The 13,003-nt window shown below is 53.9% G+C and overlaps 1 protein-coding gene across 1 annotated transcript in view; it reads right to left on the bottom strand.

The window, feature by feature from the left end:
- Positions 1-211: 211 nt before the first annotated feature.
- MORN1 (MORN repeat containing 1) overlaps positions 212-13,003 on the bottom strand; it is a 26,992-nt gene continuing 14,200 nt past the window's right edge. The window contains 3 exon segments of the mRNA XM_060141995.1: positions 212-624; positions 3,289-3,412; positions 12,174-12,284. Of these exon segments, the coding sequence (XP_059997978.1) occupies positions 573-624; positions 3,289-3,412; positions 12,174-12,284 (287 nt within the window). The 3' untranslated portion in view covers positions 212-572.

Raw genomic sequence — 13,003 nt, 5'->3', positions numbered from 1 at the left:
GGCACAGTGGTTGAGACGCCACCTGCCGATGCAGGGGACGCGGGTTCGTGCCCCGGTCCGGGAAGATCCCACATGCCGCGGAGCGGCTGGGCCCGTGAGCCATGGCCGCTGAGCCTGTGCGTCCGGAGCCTGTGCTCCGCAACGGGAGAGGCCACAAGAGTGAGAGGCCCGCGTACCGGAAAAAAAAAAAAAAAAGAAAGAAAATGCTTGCTCCTTCCCTAGCCCAGCAGCCCCGTGTCCCCCTCTGGCCACTTCGAGGCTTTGCTCTGCCCACCAGGGTCCCAGGTCCGACTGGGTGCCCCGCAGGCCTGCAGCCCAGGGTCTGCCTTCCTGCTGACGGGGTGCGGGGCCCCCGAGTTGAAGCCGTTTCCTCACTGGCGGCTGACCGCTCACCTCCTCACGGCAGGGCTGGAGCGTGCACCACAGGACAGACGGAGGACAGACAGACGCAGCGTGTTCACCACCCTGGGCCGACCTGGGCTCCCCGCAACACGTCCGAGAGGCTCGGGGGCAGGGCGAGTGTCATCGTGGGGGAGATGCTCTGCTGCAGCTGTGTCCGTGGGGGGAGACTTTCACCGGGAACGGTCCTGCGTGAACCCGCTCGCACGACGGGAAGCATCAGTGCTATAGGAGGAGCAAAAGCAGAAGGGAGCCCACCTCCCTGAGCTCTGGGCGGTGGGCCCTCTCCCTTCTCGGGGGCACTTTCCGGGTCAGACCCGAGACGGGGACGGAGTGGGGCGCAGGGGCTCGGTCAGCCGTCCTGGAGGTGGACGCTGTGACCACCTCATCTGGCAGAAGAGCAAACTGAAGCCCAGGGAGGGTCAGCTGGAAAATGATGGAGACTCTCCGGCCGGTCCCCAGATGCTCCTGCTGGGGACCCAGGGCCCTCCGACTGGGCGCCGAACACAGAAGGGTGACGGCCGGAACCCAGCGGGTCTGTGCCCCTCGGCTTCCCTATGGGGCACTCTCTACAGCTCAGTGCCCGTGCTGAGCTGCGCTGAGTCCAGCCCGCAGGCCCGCACTCGGCGACGCGGGGCTCGCATTCCGCATTCCACCGAGACCTCCTAGCGGCTCTGAAAGCCCTCCCGGCGGAGGGCCTGGCGCCCAGTGAGCCTTTTTACACAGAAATACAAGCACGTTCCCCGACGACAATGCAGCCAAATTTGCTTCCATAAACTGAGGCGGAAGCAGAGATGGGGTCTCTGGCCAGGCTGGCCCCGCCTGCCCCATGAGGGAGGCACCCGGGGCTCAGTCTGGACGTGCCTCACCTCAGCACCGCACGGCCACCCTGTCTGGCTCGGCCCCGGACACGGCAAATCTGTGCCCCACACCCACCTGGCGGCGCCCAGGGCTGGAATCCTAACTGGAGGGATGGGGGCCCCTTCAAGAGGCTGAGGAGAGGGACTTCCCTGGTGGCGCAGCGGTTAAGAATCTGCCTGCCAATGCAGGGGACACGGGTTCGAGCCCTGGTCCAGGAAGATCCCACATGCTGCGGAGCAACTCAGCCCGTGCACCACAACTACGGAGCCTGTGCTCTAGAGCCTGTGAGCCACAACTACTGAGCCTGCGTGCCACAACTACTGAAGCCTGTGTGCCTAGACCCTGTGCTCCACAACAAGCGAAGCCACTGCAATGAGAAGCCCACGCACCGCGACGGAGACCCAGCGCAGCCAAAAGTAAGTAAATAAATAAAAATTTATTTAAAAATAAAAAAAGAGGCTGAGGAGAGCATGAAGGCCCTAAACCGAAGTGTGCATGAGTCTGCCCGTCAGGGACCCCAGCTCCAGTTACCGAGCAGCCCTCACAGTGTCGAGGGCCCTGGGGACCAGGTGGGACCCCCAGCAGCTGATCAGCTGACGCTCGGCTGGGACGCGCCCTCTGTTAACTCACATGCCCACTCTCCCCGAAGACGCGAGCCCTGGGTTTGCGGGAGGATTCGATCCCTGAGCATGAACTGCAGTGATTAAACCAGCTTCCGGGAGTAATTCCAGAAAAGACCCGTGGCGCAGCTAGGCCCACACTCCACGGAGACAGGCCTCCCCTGCCCGGGCCTGGGGTGTGCGGGCTCTGCTGCACACCGGAGCCACATCTCCATGAAGAACCTGGAGCCAAGCGCACACAGAGGTGCTGTCGGCCCTGTGCTCCAGGCAGGGTGGAGTCGGTCGGAAAACCAGGCGAACACGCGTGACCATCGGGCCCGCAAGGTCCCCACAGAGCCGGGGGTGACCTGGGGGGCCCGGGGGGGGGCTCCTACGCGGTGTCCTGTCTGGGCCGACACAGGCCTCCTGCTGGCAGCAGCCTCGGTGGGTTGCCACCCTCCAGGGATAGCCCTGAACAGAAACAGCCCTGAGACCAGCGGCCCGGGGGCCTCACCCGCTGCCAGGCTCACAGGGGACGAACAAACCGACTTCCCTCTGCGTTCACGGCAACGAGGGCTGTGCACGTGGACAGCCCAGGACAGCGGTGCAGTGGCCCGGACCACTCATCCCAGCCCACCCCGCCCCTCCCCACCGGGGGCCCTGGGTCTGCACGGCGAGCACGTCCAGCAGCCCGGACGCCAGGTTGGCAGCCCCCAGCCTGCCTTTTAACCCATCGCCACGGTGACCGCCCCTCGGAGCTGTCTGGGATGTCTTCCTGGGGTGCCCCGTGTCTCCCAGGTCCCCTGTTCTCAGGGATCGACTACACTTCCTCCTGCCCAGGCTCGGGGGCACCGCTGTCACCCCATGCACCCCTGAGCTTGCACTGCCCACTGCTGACCCTTGGTTAACCCCACGCACCGGGCAGGTCGCAGGGGTCTCCCTCGGGGAGTGGGGGGCTGGCACCCGCACTTCCCAGGGCAGCTCTGGGCTCCAGGTCTCTGGACTTGGGGCCGGACAGAGGGTAGGAGATGCACTGCGGAGGGAAGGACAGGGCTGGGCTCTGCTCGACATGGAGCTGGGTGACACCTGGCTGCGGGGACACGGGGATCCAGGGGCCGGTCCAGGTAGGAGGAAGGGCTGAGGTGGCCGCTCGGAGACCAGGGTGGTGGGAAGGAAGGGGGGCAGGCAGGGTGTCTCGCCGCAGCCCTGGCCTCCCTGCCTCCCTGCCCTCTGCCTGGAGCCCCCTCCCTGCCCGGACCCCACAGTCAGAAGGCGCCTTGGTTCCGCCTCCGCCAGAGTGTGTCGTGACCCCAGTGCCCGCAGTGTCCTGGTGGGAGCAGGAGGGGTGCGGGAGGGGCTCGGGGGAGCAGAGTCCAGGAGGGACCCCTCCCCACCCTCATGGGTGTCGCGCGGGGTCACCCTTACTCACAACGGGGTCTGGATGGGTGTCTCTCTGTGACCATCGTCCACTTTGAAAAAGCTGACCTCCAAGTAGGCTGGGAGCTGTGTGTATCGGATGCCCGCGGAGATCTCCACCACCCGGCCGTCCTCACCTTCCCGAAGGAGAGAGAGGGGCTGCCGAGGGCTGCAGGGGCGGGGCGGCAGCACCTGGGTCCCCCCAGCCCCCACTCCAGCCTCCGTGAGGAATGTCTGCGGCAGAGTGTCCAGGAGGAGCAGGGCGCTGCCAGGGGCCAAGAGCACGGGCACCTCGCCCTCCGCTCACCTTCCTGGGCCCACCACTCCTCTTGGCCCTCAGCCGACTGTCCACCCTCTGCCTACCCGCTCCACCCCGTCCTGGGAGTCCCGACCTGAGTCCAGCTCCGGGCCGCAGGGCACCTCTGTGCCTCTGGCCCTGACCGGTCCCTACTCCCTGGGAGGGCCTCTCCTTGCTGGCTGGCCTCAGGGCTTCACCGGCTACAGGCTCAGGGCCGTGGGGGACCGACTGAGCACACGGCCACCCAGCTCCCACCTCGGCCTGGGGGATGGGCTCCACCCACTCGCCGACATCTTCGAGGCACCCAGCACAGGCCTGGTCACACGCATGCGGGGGCTCGGGGTCAACAACGAGCGCTGACCAGCGCCAGTGAGGGCCCTGTGCAGCCTCGAGTTGCTGAGATCGTAAAAGGAGACACGCAGGGCAAACACCAGCACGTCGTGGACTTGGGGAGACAAGGAGCCAAGTGTAGAGACAACTGTGGTTTGATCGGCTTCTGGTTCTGGTCCAGAGGGCGTCACTGGGACCCACGGACCCTCCTACTCGGAGCAACCAAAGAGCAGATGAAACTGAATGAGACTGTGGTTTTCAAGACCTTGGACGTCAGGCAAGGACAGCGGTTCCCGAAGGATGGGAAACACACGACGGACTCCACAGTTGCCCAGTTCCTGCCCTGAGAGGACGTGCGGGGCTGGTACAGAGCGGGTCGGGTAGAGGCTGGTAGACAGGCCCACGCAGGAGCGGAGCAGAGGGGCACCTCAGGGTCAGTGCAGCACAGATCAGAGCATGAGTGAGGGGAGAACGAGAGGCCCCAGCAGGATGGGAGGCCTGCTCGTCCTGTCAGCCAGGCTGGAGAACTCAGAAGTCAGGGCAGGTCGAGCAGAATTCTCAGTAATGGGGGGGTGACTGGTCTTAGACTGAGGCCCCCTGCAGACCCAACAAATCCCAAAACCAAGATCTGAGAGGATTAAACTGTCTCCAAGCAACTTAACTGCGCCCCAGAACATAGGTCAGGAATGTTTACAGGGACACAGGCGTCTCTAGCCCCCAAGGTAAAATTCACAAGGTCCGACATCCAATCAAAGATTACCAGGCAGAGAAGGCAGGAAAGTATGGCCCATAACAAGGAGGAAACTCAATCAAACTGACCCAGAACTGACACAGTGGAAAAGGACATCATTTTTTTTTAAGTAGGTTTTTGGGTTTTTTTTGAATTAATTAATTTATTTATTTTTGGCTGCGTTGCGTCTTCGTTGCTGTGCAGGTTTCTCTGTTGCGGTGAGCGGGGGCTGCTCTTCGTTGTGGTGCGTGGGCTTCTCGTTGCGGTGGCTTCTCTTGTTGTGGAGCATGGGCTCTAGGCATGTGGGCTTCGGTAGTTGTGGCACGTGAGCTCAGTAGTTGTGGCTTGTGGGCTCTAGAGCGAAGGCTCAGTAGTTGTGGCGCATGGGCTTAGGTGCTCTGCGGCATGTGGGATCTTCCCGGACCAGGGCTCGAACCCATGTCCCCTGCATTAGCAGGCAGATTCTTAACCACCGCGCCACCAGGGAAGTCCCGAAAAGGACGTTTTTGAAAGTTATTATTATAACTGTATTCGTGTGTTCAAAAGTTAAGTAGAGACATAGAAGATATAAAAGAGAACAAAGGTGGGGCTTCCCTGGCGGTCCAGTGGTTAGGACTCCGTGCTTCCACTGCAGGGGGGTGCGGGTTCGATCCCTGGTGGGGGAACTAACATCCTGCTTGCCACACGGCCAAGAAAATGAATAAATAAATAAATAAAAATAAAAAAGAACAAAGTTGATTCTAGAGGTGAAAACCATGAGATGAAAAAACACACCGGATGTGATCAACAATAGATTAGATACTGCAGAAAAAAAGATTCATGAACTTGAAAACACAGCTATGGAAATGATCCAGAATGAGACACTGTGAGAAAAAAAGAAAAAAAGGAAGGGAGGGAGGGTGGGAAAGAGATTCCATGGACGGGGGGCAGCCTGATACATGGAAAATTGGGGTCCCCAAAGTGGGGGCAGAGGCTACCCACTGCTTTGGGTCCCCCAGATGGGGGCAGAAAAATTATCAGAAGAAATAATGGCTGGAAAATTCCCAAATTTGATGAAAATTATAAACCCACAGATCCAAGAAGCTCAACAGATTCCAAGCACAAGAACCACGAAGACAACTACGCCATGTCGCATCACAATCAAATTATTCAAACCAGTGAAAAAGAGAAAACCTGAAAAACAGCCAGAGGAAAAGGACATTTGTACAGGGACATGAAAGCAGATCTCTCAGAGAAAACAACGCAGACAAGGTGACACCACAAAGCTCACCTGGAAGATGAGGCAGAATCCTGTATGCGCTAACAATGTCTATCAAGGAAAGCAAAATCAAGATGTACGAAAGCTGAGAGAATTCATCACCAGCAGACACATATGACAAGAAATGTTAAAAGTTAAGTCCTTTGGGCAGAAGGAAAATGGTAGCAGATGGAAATCTGGATCCATGGGAAGGAATGAGGACCAGAAATGGTAACTCAGCAGATGAGACGAACAGGTGAGACTTCCTTTTCTGTTTGTTAAATACTCTTTAAAAGATAAATGACTGTTTAAACAAAAATAATAACAATGTATCATAAAGTTTATTAGATACATGAATGTAAAATGTACTAAAACAATAGCATAAAGATTGGGATTGCAGAAGTCAGTTAATTAAATGACATAAAAATCCTAAATGTTTATGCTTCTAATAATAGAGCTTCAAAATACATGAAGCTAAAACTGATAGAAATGAAAGCAGAAATAGACAAAAACACAAGTATAATCAGAGATTTCAACATACCACTGTCAATAACTGATGGAACAAGCAGACAGAAAATCAGCAAGGATATAGCAAACTCGACAGCAGGGTCAACAAAATTCACCTGATTGACATTTATAGAAAATGCCACCCAATTCCACTCAGAAGCAGAATTCACACTCTTCTGAGCCATATTCTGAGCCATAAAACAAGTCTCAAAAAACTTAAAAGAATTCAAGACACACAAAGTATGACTCTAACCACATGGAATTAAGTTAGAATCAATAACAGAAAGATTTCTGGAAAATTCCCAAACACTTGGAAATGAAACAACACACTTCTAAATAACTCTTGGGTCCAAAAAGAACTCAAAAGGAAAATCAGGACGTATTTTGAATTGAATGAAAATGAAAGCACACCATGTCAAAATCTGTAGGATGCAGCTAAAGCAGTATGAAGGGGGAAATTTCTAGCAATGAACTTCTATATTAGAAAAGAAAGGTCTGAAATAACGTTAGAAACTTTCCACCTTAGGAAACTAAAAAAGGAGAGCAAATTAAACCCAAACTAAGCAGAAGCAAGGAAATAATGAGATCAAAATAGGAATTAATGGGACTTCCCTGGTGGCGCAGCGGTTAAGAATACACCTGCCAATGCAGGGGACACAGGTTCGAGCCCTTGTCCAGGAAGATCCCACATGCCGTGGAGCAACTAAGCCTGTGTGCCACGACTATGGAGCCTGTGCTCTAGAGCCTGCAAGCCACAACTACTGAGCCTGCGTGCCACAACTACTGAAGCCCGTGAGCCTAGAGCCCACGCTCTGCAAGAGAAGCCACCGCAATGAGGATCCTGCGCACCGCAATGAAGAGTAGCTCACACTTGCTGCAACTAGAGAAAGCCTGTGTGCAGCAACGAAGACCCAACGCAGCCAAAAATAAATTTAAACAAAACAAAACAAAACAAAATAGGAATTAATGAAATAGAAAACAGACAATAGAGAAATCAATGAAACCAAAAGTTGGTTGTTTATCAATGAAACTGATAACCTCTCACTAGACTGGTCAGGAAAAAAGAAAGAAGACCCCAATAATCAATATTAAGAACAAGAGAGATGGTATCAATTCATTAACTGGGGAGCAAGGGAGTGTTACGAACAAGCTTATGCCAAGAAATCTGAAACCTTGGAAGACACAAAACACCATACTCACTCAAGAAGAAATAGATAAACTGAACAGCTCTATATCCAAAGGAAACGGAATTAGTAGTTAAAAATCCTCCCACAGAAGCAGCCGCACAGCACAGGGAGATCAGCTCAGTGCTTTGTGACTGCCTGGAGGGGTGGGATAGGGAGGGTGGGAGGGAGGGAGACGCAAGAGGGAAGAGCTATGGGAACATATGTATATGTATAACTGATTCACTTTGTTATAAAGCAGAAACTAACACACATTGTAAAGCAAGTATACTCCAATAAAGATGTAAAACAAAACAAAACAAAAAAATCCTCTCACAAAGAAAACTCCAGGCCCAGATGGGCTTCATATTGAATTCTACCAAACATATACAAAGATTAACTCCAAATAGATAATAGGCCTAACTGTAAGAGCTAAAAATATAAAATTCTTAGAAGAAAACATGGGAATAAGCCTTCATGACTCTGGGCTAGGCAGTCTTCTTAGATATGGCACCAAAAACACAAGCAACAAAAGAAAAAATAGGTAAATTGGACTTCATCAACACTTAAACGTATGGGCTTCCCTGGTGGCGCAGTGATTAAGAGTCCACCTGCCGATGCAAGGGACGCGGGTTCGTGCCCCGGTCCGGGAAGATCCCACATGCCGCGGAGCAGCTAGGCCCGTGAGCTATGGCCGCTGAGCCTGCGTATCCGGAGCCTGTGGTCTGCAACGGGAGAGGCCACAACAGAGAGAGGCCCGCGTACCGCAAAAAAAAAAAAAAAAAAAAAAAAAAAAATTTAAACGTACGTGTTCAAAGGACACCATCAAGAAACTGCATGATAACCCACAACATGGGAAAAAGATGTTTGCAAACCAGATGTCTGACATGGGAGTCGTATCCAGAATACATAAAGAACTCTCAATAACTCACAATAAAAAGACAAGTTGCCCCAATCTTTTTTTTTTTTTTTTTTTGTGGTACACGGGCCTCTCACTGTTGTGGCCTCTCCTGTTGCGGAGCACAGGCTCCGGACGCGCAGGCTCAGCGGCCATGGCTCACGGGCCCAGCCGCTCCGCGGCATGTGGGATCCTCCCGGACTGGGGCACGAACCCGTGTCCCCTGCATCGGCAGGCGGACTCTCAACCACTGCGCCACCAGGGAAGCCCTGCCTCAATTTTTTAATGGGTAAAGGATCTGAATAGATATTTCTCCAAAGAAGATGTACAGATGGCCAATAAGTGCATGAAAAAAATGCTCCAGATCACCACTCATTAGGGAAATGCAAACAGAACCACAGTGAGATGCCACCTCCTGCCCACTAGGATGACTATACCCAGAAAGACAGAGCAAAGAGTGCTGGCGAGGAGGGGGAGGGTTTACAACCCTCAGCCATTGCTGCCGGGAATGAAAACACATCCAGGCTGAAAAGGAAGAAGTAAAATTGTATTTATTCGTAGACGACATGATCCTGTGTATAGAGAATCCTAAGAAATCCTCAGAAATAACCAGCAAGGTCAAGGAAGATGAGATCAACATGGAAAACTCAACCGTAGTCTAGCAATTTCTGAAGTGAAGAAAACAAAACAATTCCATTGATAATAGCATAAAAGAATGTAACAAATGTATTAATAAACAAATTCGAATTAAACAATAATAAATCATTGATCGTTTATTAATAAATTTAAGAAAAGTGAGAGACTTGCTCACTGAAAAATACGGACATAGATGAACGTAAAGAAAAATAGGCGGAGAGATGTGTCACGTTTACGAATCAGCGGATTCAGTGCTGCTAATGGCGGTTCTTCCAGCCTGAGTCAATGCATCCCTCACAAAATCCCAGCAGCTTGTTTTCTTTCCTTGTTGGGGGGACAGAAATGGACAAGCTGATCCTGAAATATTTATATGGAAATACAAAGGTCCCAGATTAGCCAAAACAATTTTGAAAAAGAAGAACAAAGTCGGAGGAATCTCCAGTTTCAAAGCATACTGGAAGGCTGCAATAATCAGATGGTGTGGCAGGGGCGTAAGGACAGATACATCGGTCAATGGACAGAACTGACGTCCAGACATAAACCTTCACCCTTACGGTCAAGTGACTTCTGACCAAGGTGCCCAGGCAATGCAGTGGGGGAAAGGACAGTCTTTTCAACACATGGCCCTGGGACAACGGGAGTCCACATGAAAAAAGATGAATTTAGACCTCTATCTTACCCACAAAAATTAATTCAAGAGGGATCACAGACCTAAATGTAAGAGCAAAAGTTGTACAAGAAAACTGGAGAAAGTCTCTGTGAACTTGGGCTAAGAATCCTTAGACAGATCACCAAGACCATGGTCCATAAAAGAAAAAAATGACAAACTGTACTTCATCAAAATTTTAGGGCTTCCCTGGTGGCACAGTGGTTGGGAGTCCACCTGCCAACGCAGGGGACACGGGTTCGAGCCCTGGTCCGGGAGGGTCCCACATGCCGCGGAGCAACTGGGCCCGTGCGCCACGGCTGCTGGGCCTGCGCTCTGGAGCCCATGAGCTACAACTACAGAGCCCGCACACCTAGAGCCCGTGCTCTGCAACAAGAGAGGCCGCCAAAATGAGAGGCCTGTGCACCGCAACGAGTGTTGGCCCCCGCTCGCTGCAACTAGAGAAAAGCCCGTGCACAGCAACAAAGACCCAATGCGGCCAAAAATAAATAAATAAAATAAATTAAAAAAAAAAATTTAGGGCTCCCCTGGTGGCGCAGTGGTTGAGAGTCCGCCTGCTGATGCAGGGGACGCGGGTTCGTGCCCCGGTCTGGGAGGATCCCACATGCCGCGGAGCAGCTGGGCCCGTGAGCCATGGCCGCTGAGCCTGCGCGTCGGGAGCCTGTGCTCTGCAACGGGAGAGGCCACAGCAGTGAGAGGCCCGCGTACCGCAAAAAAAAAAAAAATTTAAAATTGTGCCCTTCAAAAGACAACATTAAGATTAAAAGATAAGCCACAAACTGAAAGAAAATATTTGCAAATATATATTTGCTAAAGGATTTGTATCCAGAATACATAAAGAACTTGTATAACTAAAAACTAAGACAAGCAGCCCAATCCAAAAAAAAAAAGGTGAAATATATGAATAAACATTTCTCTGTAGAAGACGTACAAATGGCCAATGAGCACACGAGAAGCTGCTCAACGTCGTTAGTTTTAGGGAAACGCAAATCAAAACCATGAGGAGGGACTTCTCTGGCGGTCCAGTGGTTAAGACTCTGTGCTTTCATTGCAGGGGGTGCAGGTTTGATCCCTGGTCAGGGAACTAGGATCCTGCATGCCGCGCGGTGCGGCCAAAAAATTTTTAAAAAACCCAAAAAACAACCAAAAGAAAACAACAAAGAAAACAAAAATCCATGAGGAGATGCCCCCTGACATCCTCAGGATGGCTACGCCCTGGCAAGGACGTGGAGAAACCGGAACCTTCGTACGTTGCTAACGGGATGGTAAAATGGCGCAGCCACTTTGGAAAAGAGTTTGGCCATTGCTTGAAAAATTTAAACACGAACGTACCCAACCACTGACCCAACAATTCTACTCATAAATATATACCTGAGAGAAATGAAACACGTTTGCACAAAAACCTGCACAGGAATGTTCACAGCAGCCAAGTGCCAAGGACTGGACTGTCGCCCACGGACGCAGGTGAGCAAAGTGCTGGGCAGGCAGGATGGGAGGCTAGTGGTCCACAAAGAGGAGAGCAGCACCGCGCACTGGGCGGGAGGGAGGAGCAGAGCGCGACCACAAGTGAGATTGCATCCACACTCAGTGTCCAGGAAAAGGCATTTGTGGTGCCTGGGATGGAGGGTGGGAACAGGGCAGGAACGAGGGGTCTTTCTGGGGTGGAGGAAATGTTCTGAAATGGAACTGGTGTAGCAATGGTCGCCCAACCCTGCAAGTGTACTAAGAATCATTAAATCACGGAATATAGATGAATTTTATGGTATGTAAATTATGCTGCAATAAAGTTGTTAAAATAAGCCAATTGTGACTAAATATACTCGGTTTATGCTGCACGTCATGCTTCCTACGCGGAGCCGTGGAACCGAGCTGGACCACTGTGCAGGAACGTCTGTCTCCGGTGGTCCCGCCCCGTCCCTCTGGGTCTTCTCTGCTCATGGGGCGGGAAGCCCGGTCGTCCCTCTGCTTGGCCGCAGGGCTGACTGAGCATCTAGACGCAGCCCAGACGGATGGGCGTCTGTCCACCTTGGTCACCCCACGAGGAGCTTGAGAAACCCTCCCCTTGCCAGGCTGAGCGGCTGGCCCGGCGCCCACGTGGCCTCCTCTGTCCTCTGACTCTGAGTGTGTGACCGCCGGGAGGGCCGCCTGTGTGCTCACGCACATGCACACAGATGCACACACAGAGCCCATGTGCTCACACACGCACATGCACCGCACAGCGGCCTCCCACCGGCTGGAGGGCTCGCACGCCCACTGTCCTTTCTGCCGAGGCTCCGGCAGCGAGGACTTGGGAACGGGGTGACCTGGGCGCAGCTGGGAGGCCAGAAGCCACCTGTGGCATCTTGTCTGCGTTTTTGCTACTTCAGAACCCGACAGCTGCTTATCCTTCTGAAAAGAATACATAACCCGGCCACCTTCCTGGAGACACTGACTCGTGGCAACTTCCCTACCGTCCCGCTGCAGCTGGATGGTCAATGTGAAGGAAGATCCCTGGGCCACTTCCATCCCCTCCGGACCCAAAATCACGATCCCTGTGGCTTGTGCTGGGGAGAGCAGAGCGCATCTGTCGTGGGGTCAGGGCGGTGAGTGCCACGGGTCTGCATCCCGCATCCTGAATGCGCTGTGCAGCCGCTCAGGCCTGACCGTGTCCCAGCGGGGGTGGGGGGCGCATGGATGGCACAGCTGTCAGGGCTGGGGGACCGTCACTGACGCCGTGACCTTAACCTCGTCCAGAGGGCCGGCTACAGTGATTTGAAGTGGGTCATCTCAGAACTGACCTGATCACGGTAGGGGGACGGCAGAGCTGAGGTGACGGCCCGGCAGTGCCCAGTGCACCCGGGGCATGTTCCCGCACGGCCTCCCGCCCACTGCTCGGACCCGGGCCCTGCATTGCGTGCGTCTGAGTCAGCGACCTGATGTGTGCTGGACGAGGCTGTGGCTGTCTGCCCGGGAGCTGGCCTGGTGGGCAGGGTCCAGCCGCAGCTCTGAGTGAGCAGCTGCACCCGTGGACCCGGCACCAAGGTTCTGATTGGTGACCCGAGTCCCTGGAGTCTAACAGAAGCCCCCATGCCCGGAGGCAACACGGGGAGGGTGAGGCGCCAGCAGAGGACCCTGCAGGCCACAGGCCACCTGTGCGCACACTGCAGAGAGCTCAGGGTGGGGGGCTGGATGGAGGCTGTGCAGGGAGGCCAGACGCCCAGAGCCCCGTGGGTGGGAGACCCCGAGGCTGGGAGCCCTGCTTGAAGCAGGACCACTTGGGTGC

This window comes from Lagenorhynchus albirostris, chromosome 2 (genome assembly GCF_949774975.1).
Source record: "Lagenorhynchus albirostris chromosome 2, mLagAlb1.1, whole genome shotgun sequence".
NCBI lineage: Eukaryota > Metazoa > Chordata > Mammalia > Artiodactyla > Delphinidae > Lagenorhynchus > Lagenorhynchus albirostris.
This window is presented reverse-complemented; position numbering and strand designations above follow the sequence as displayed.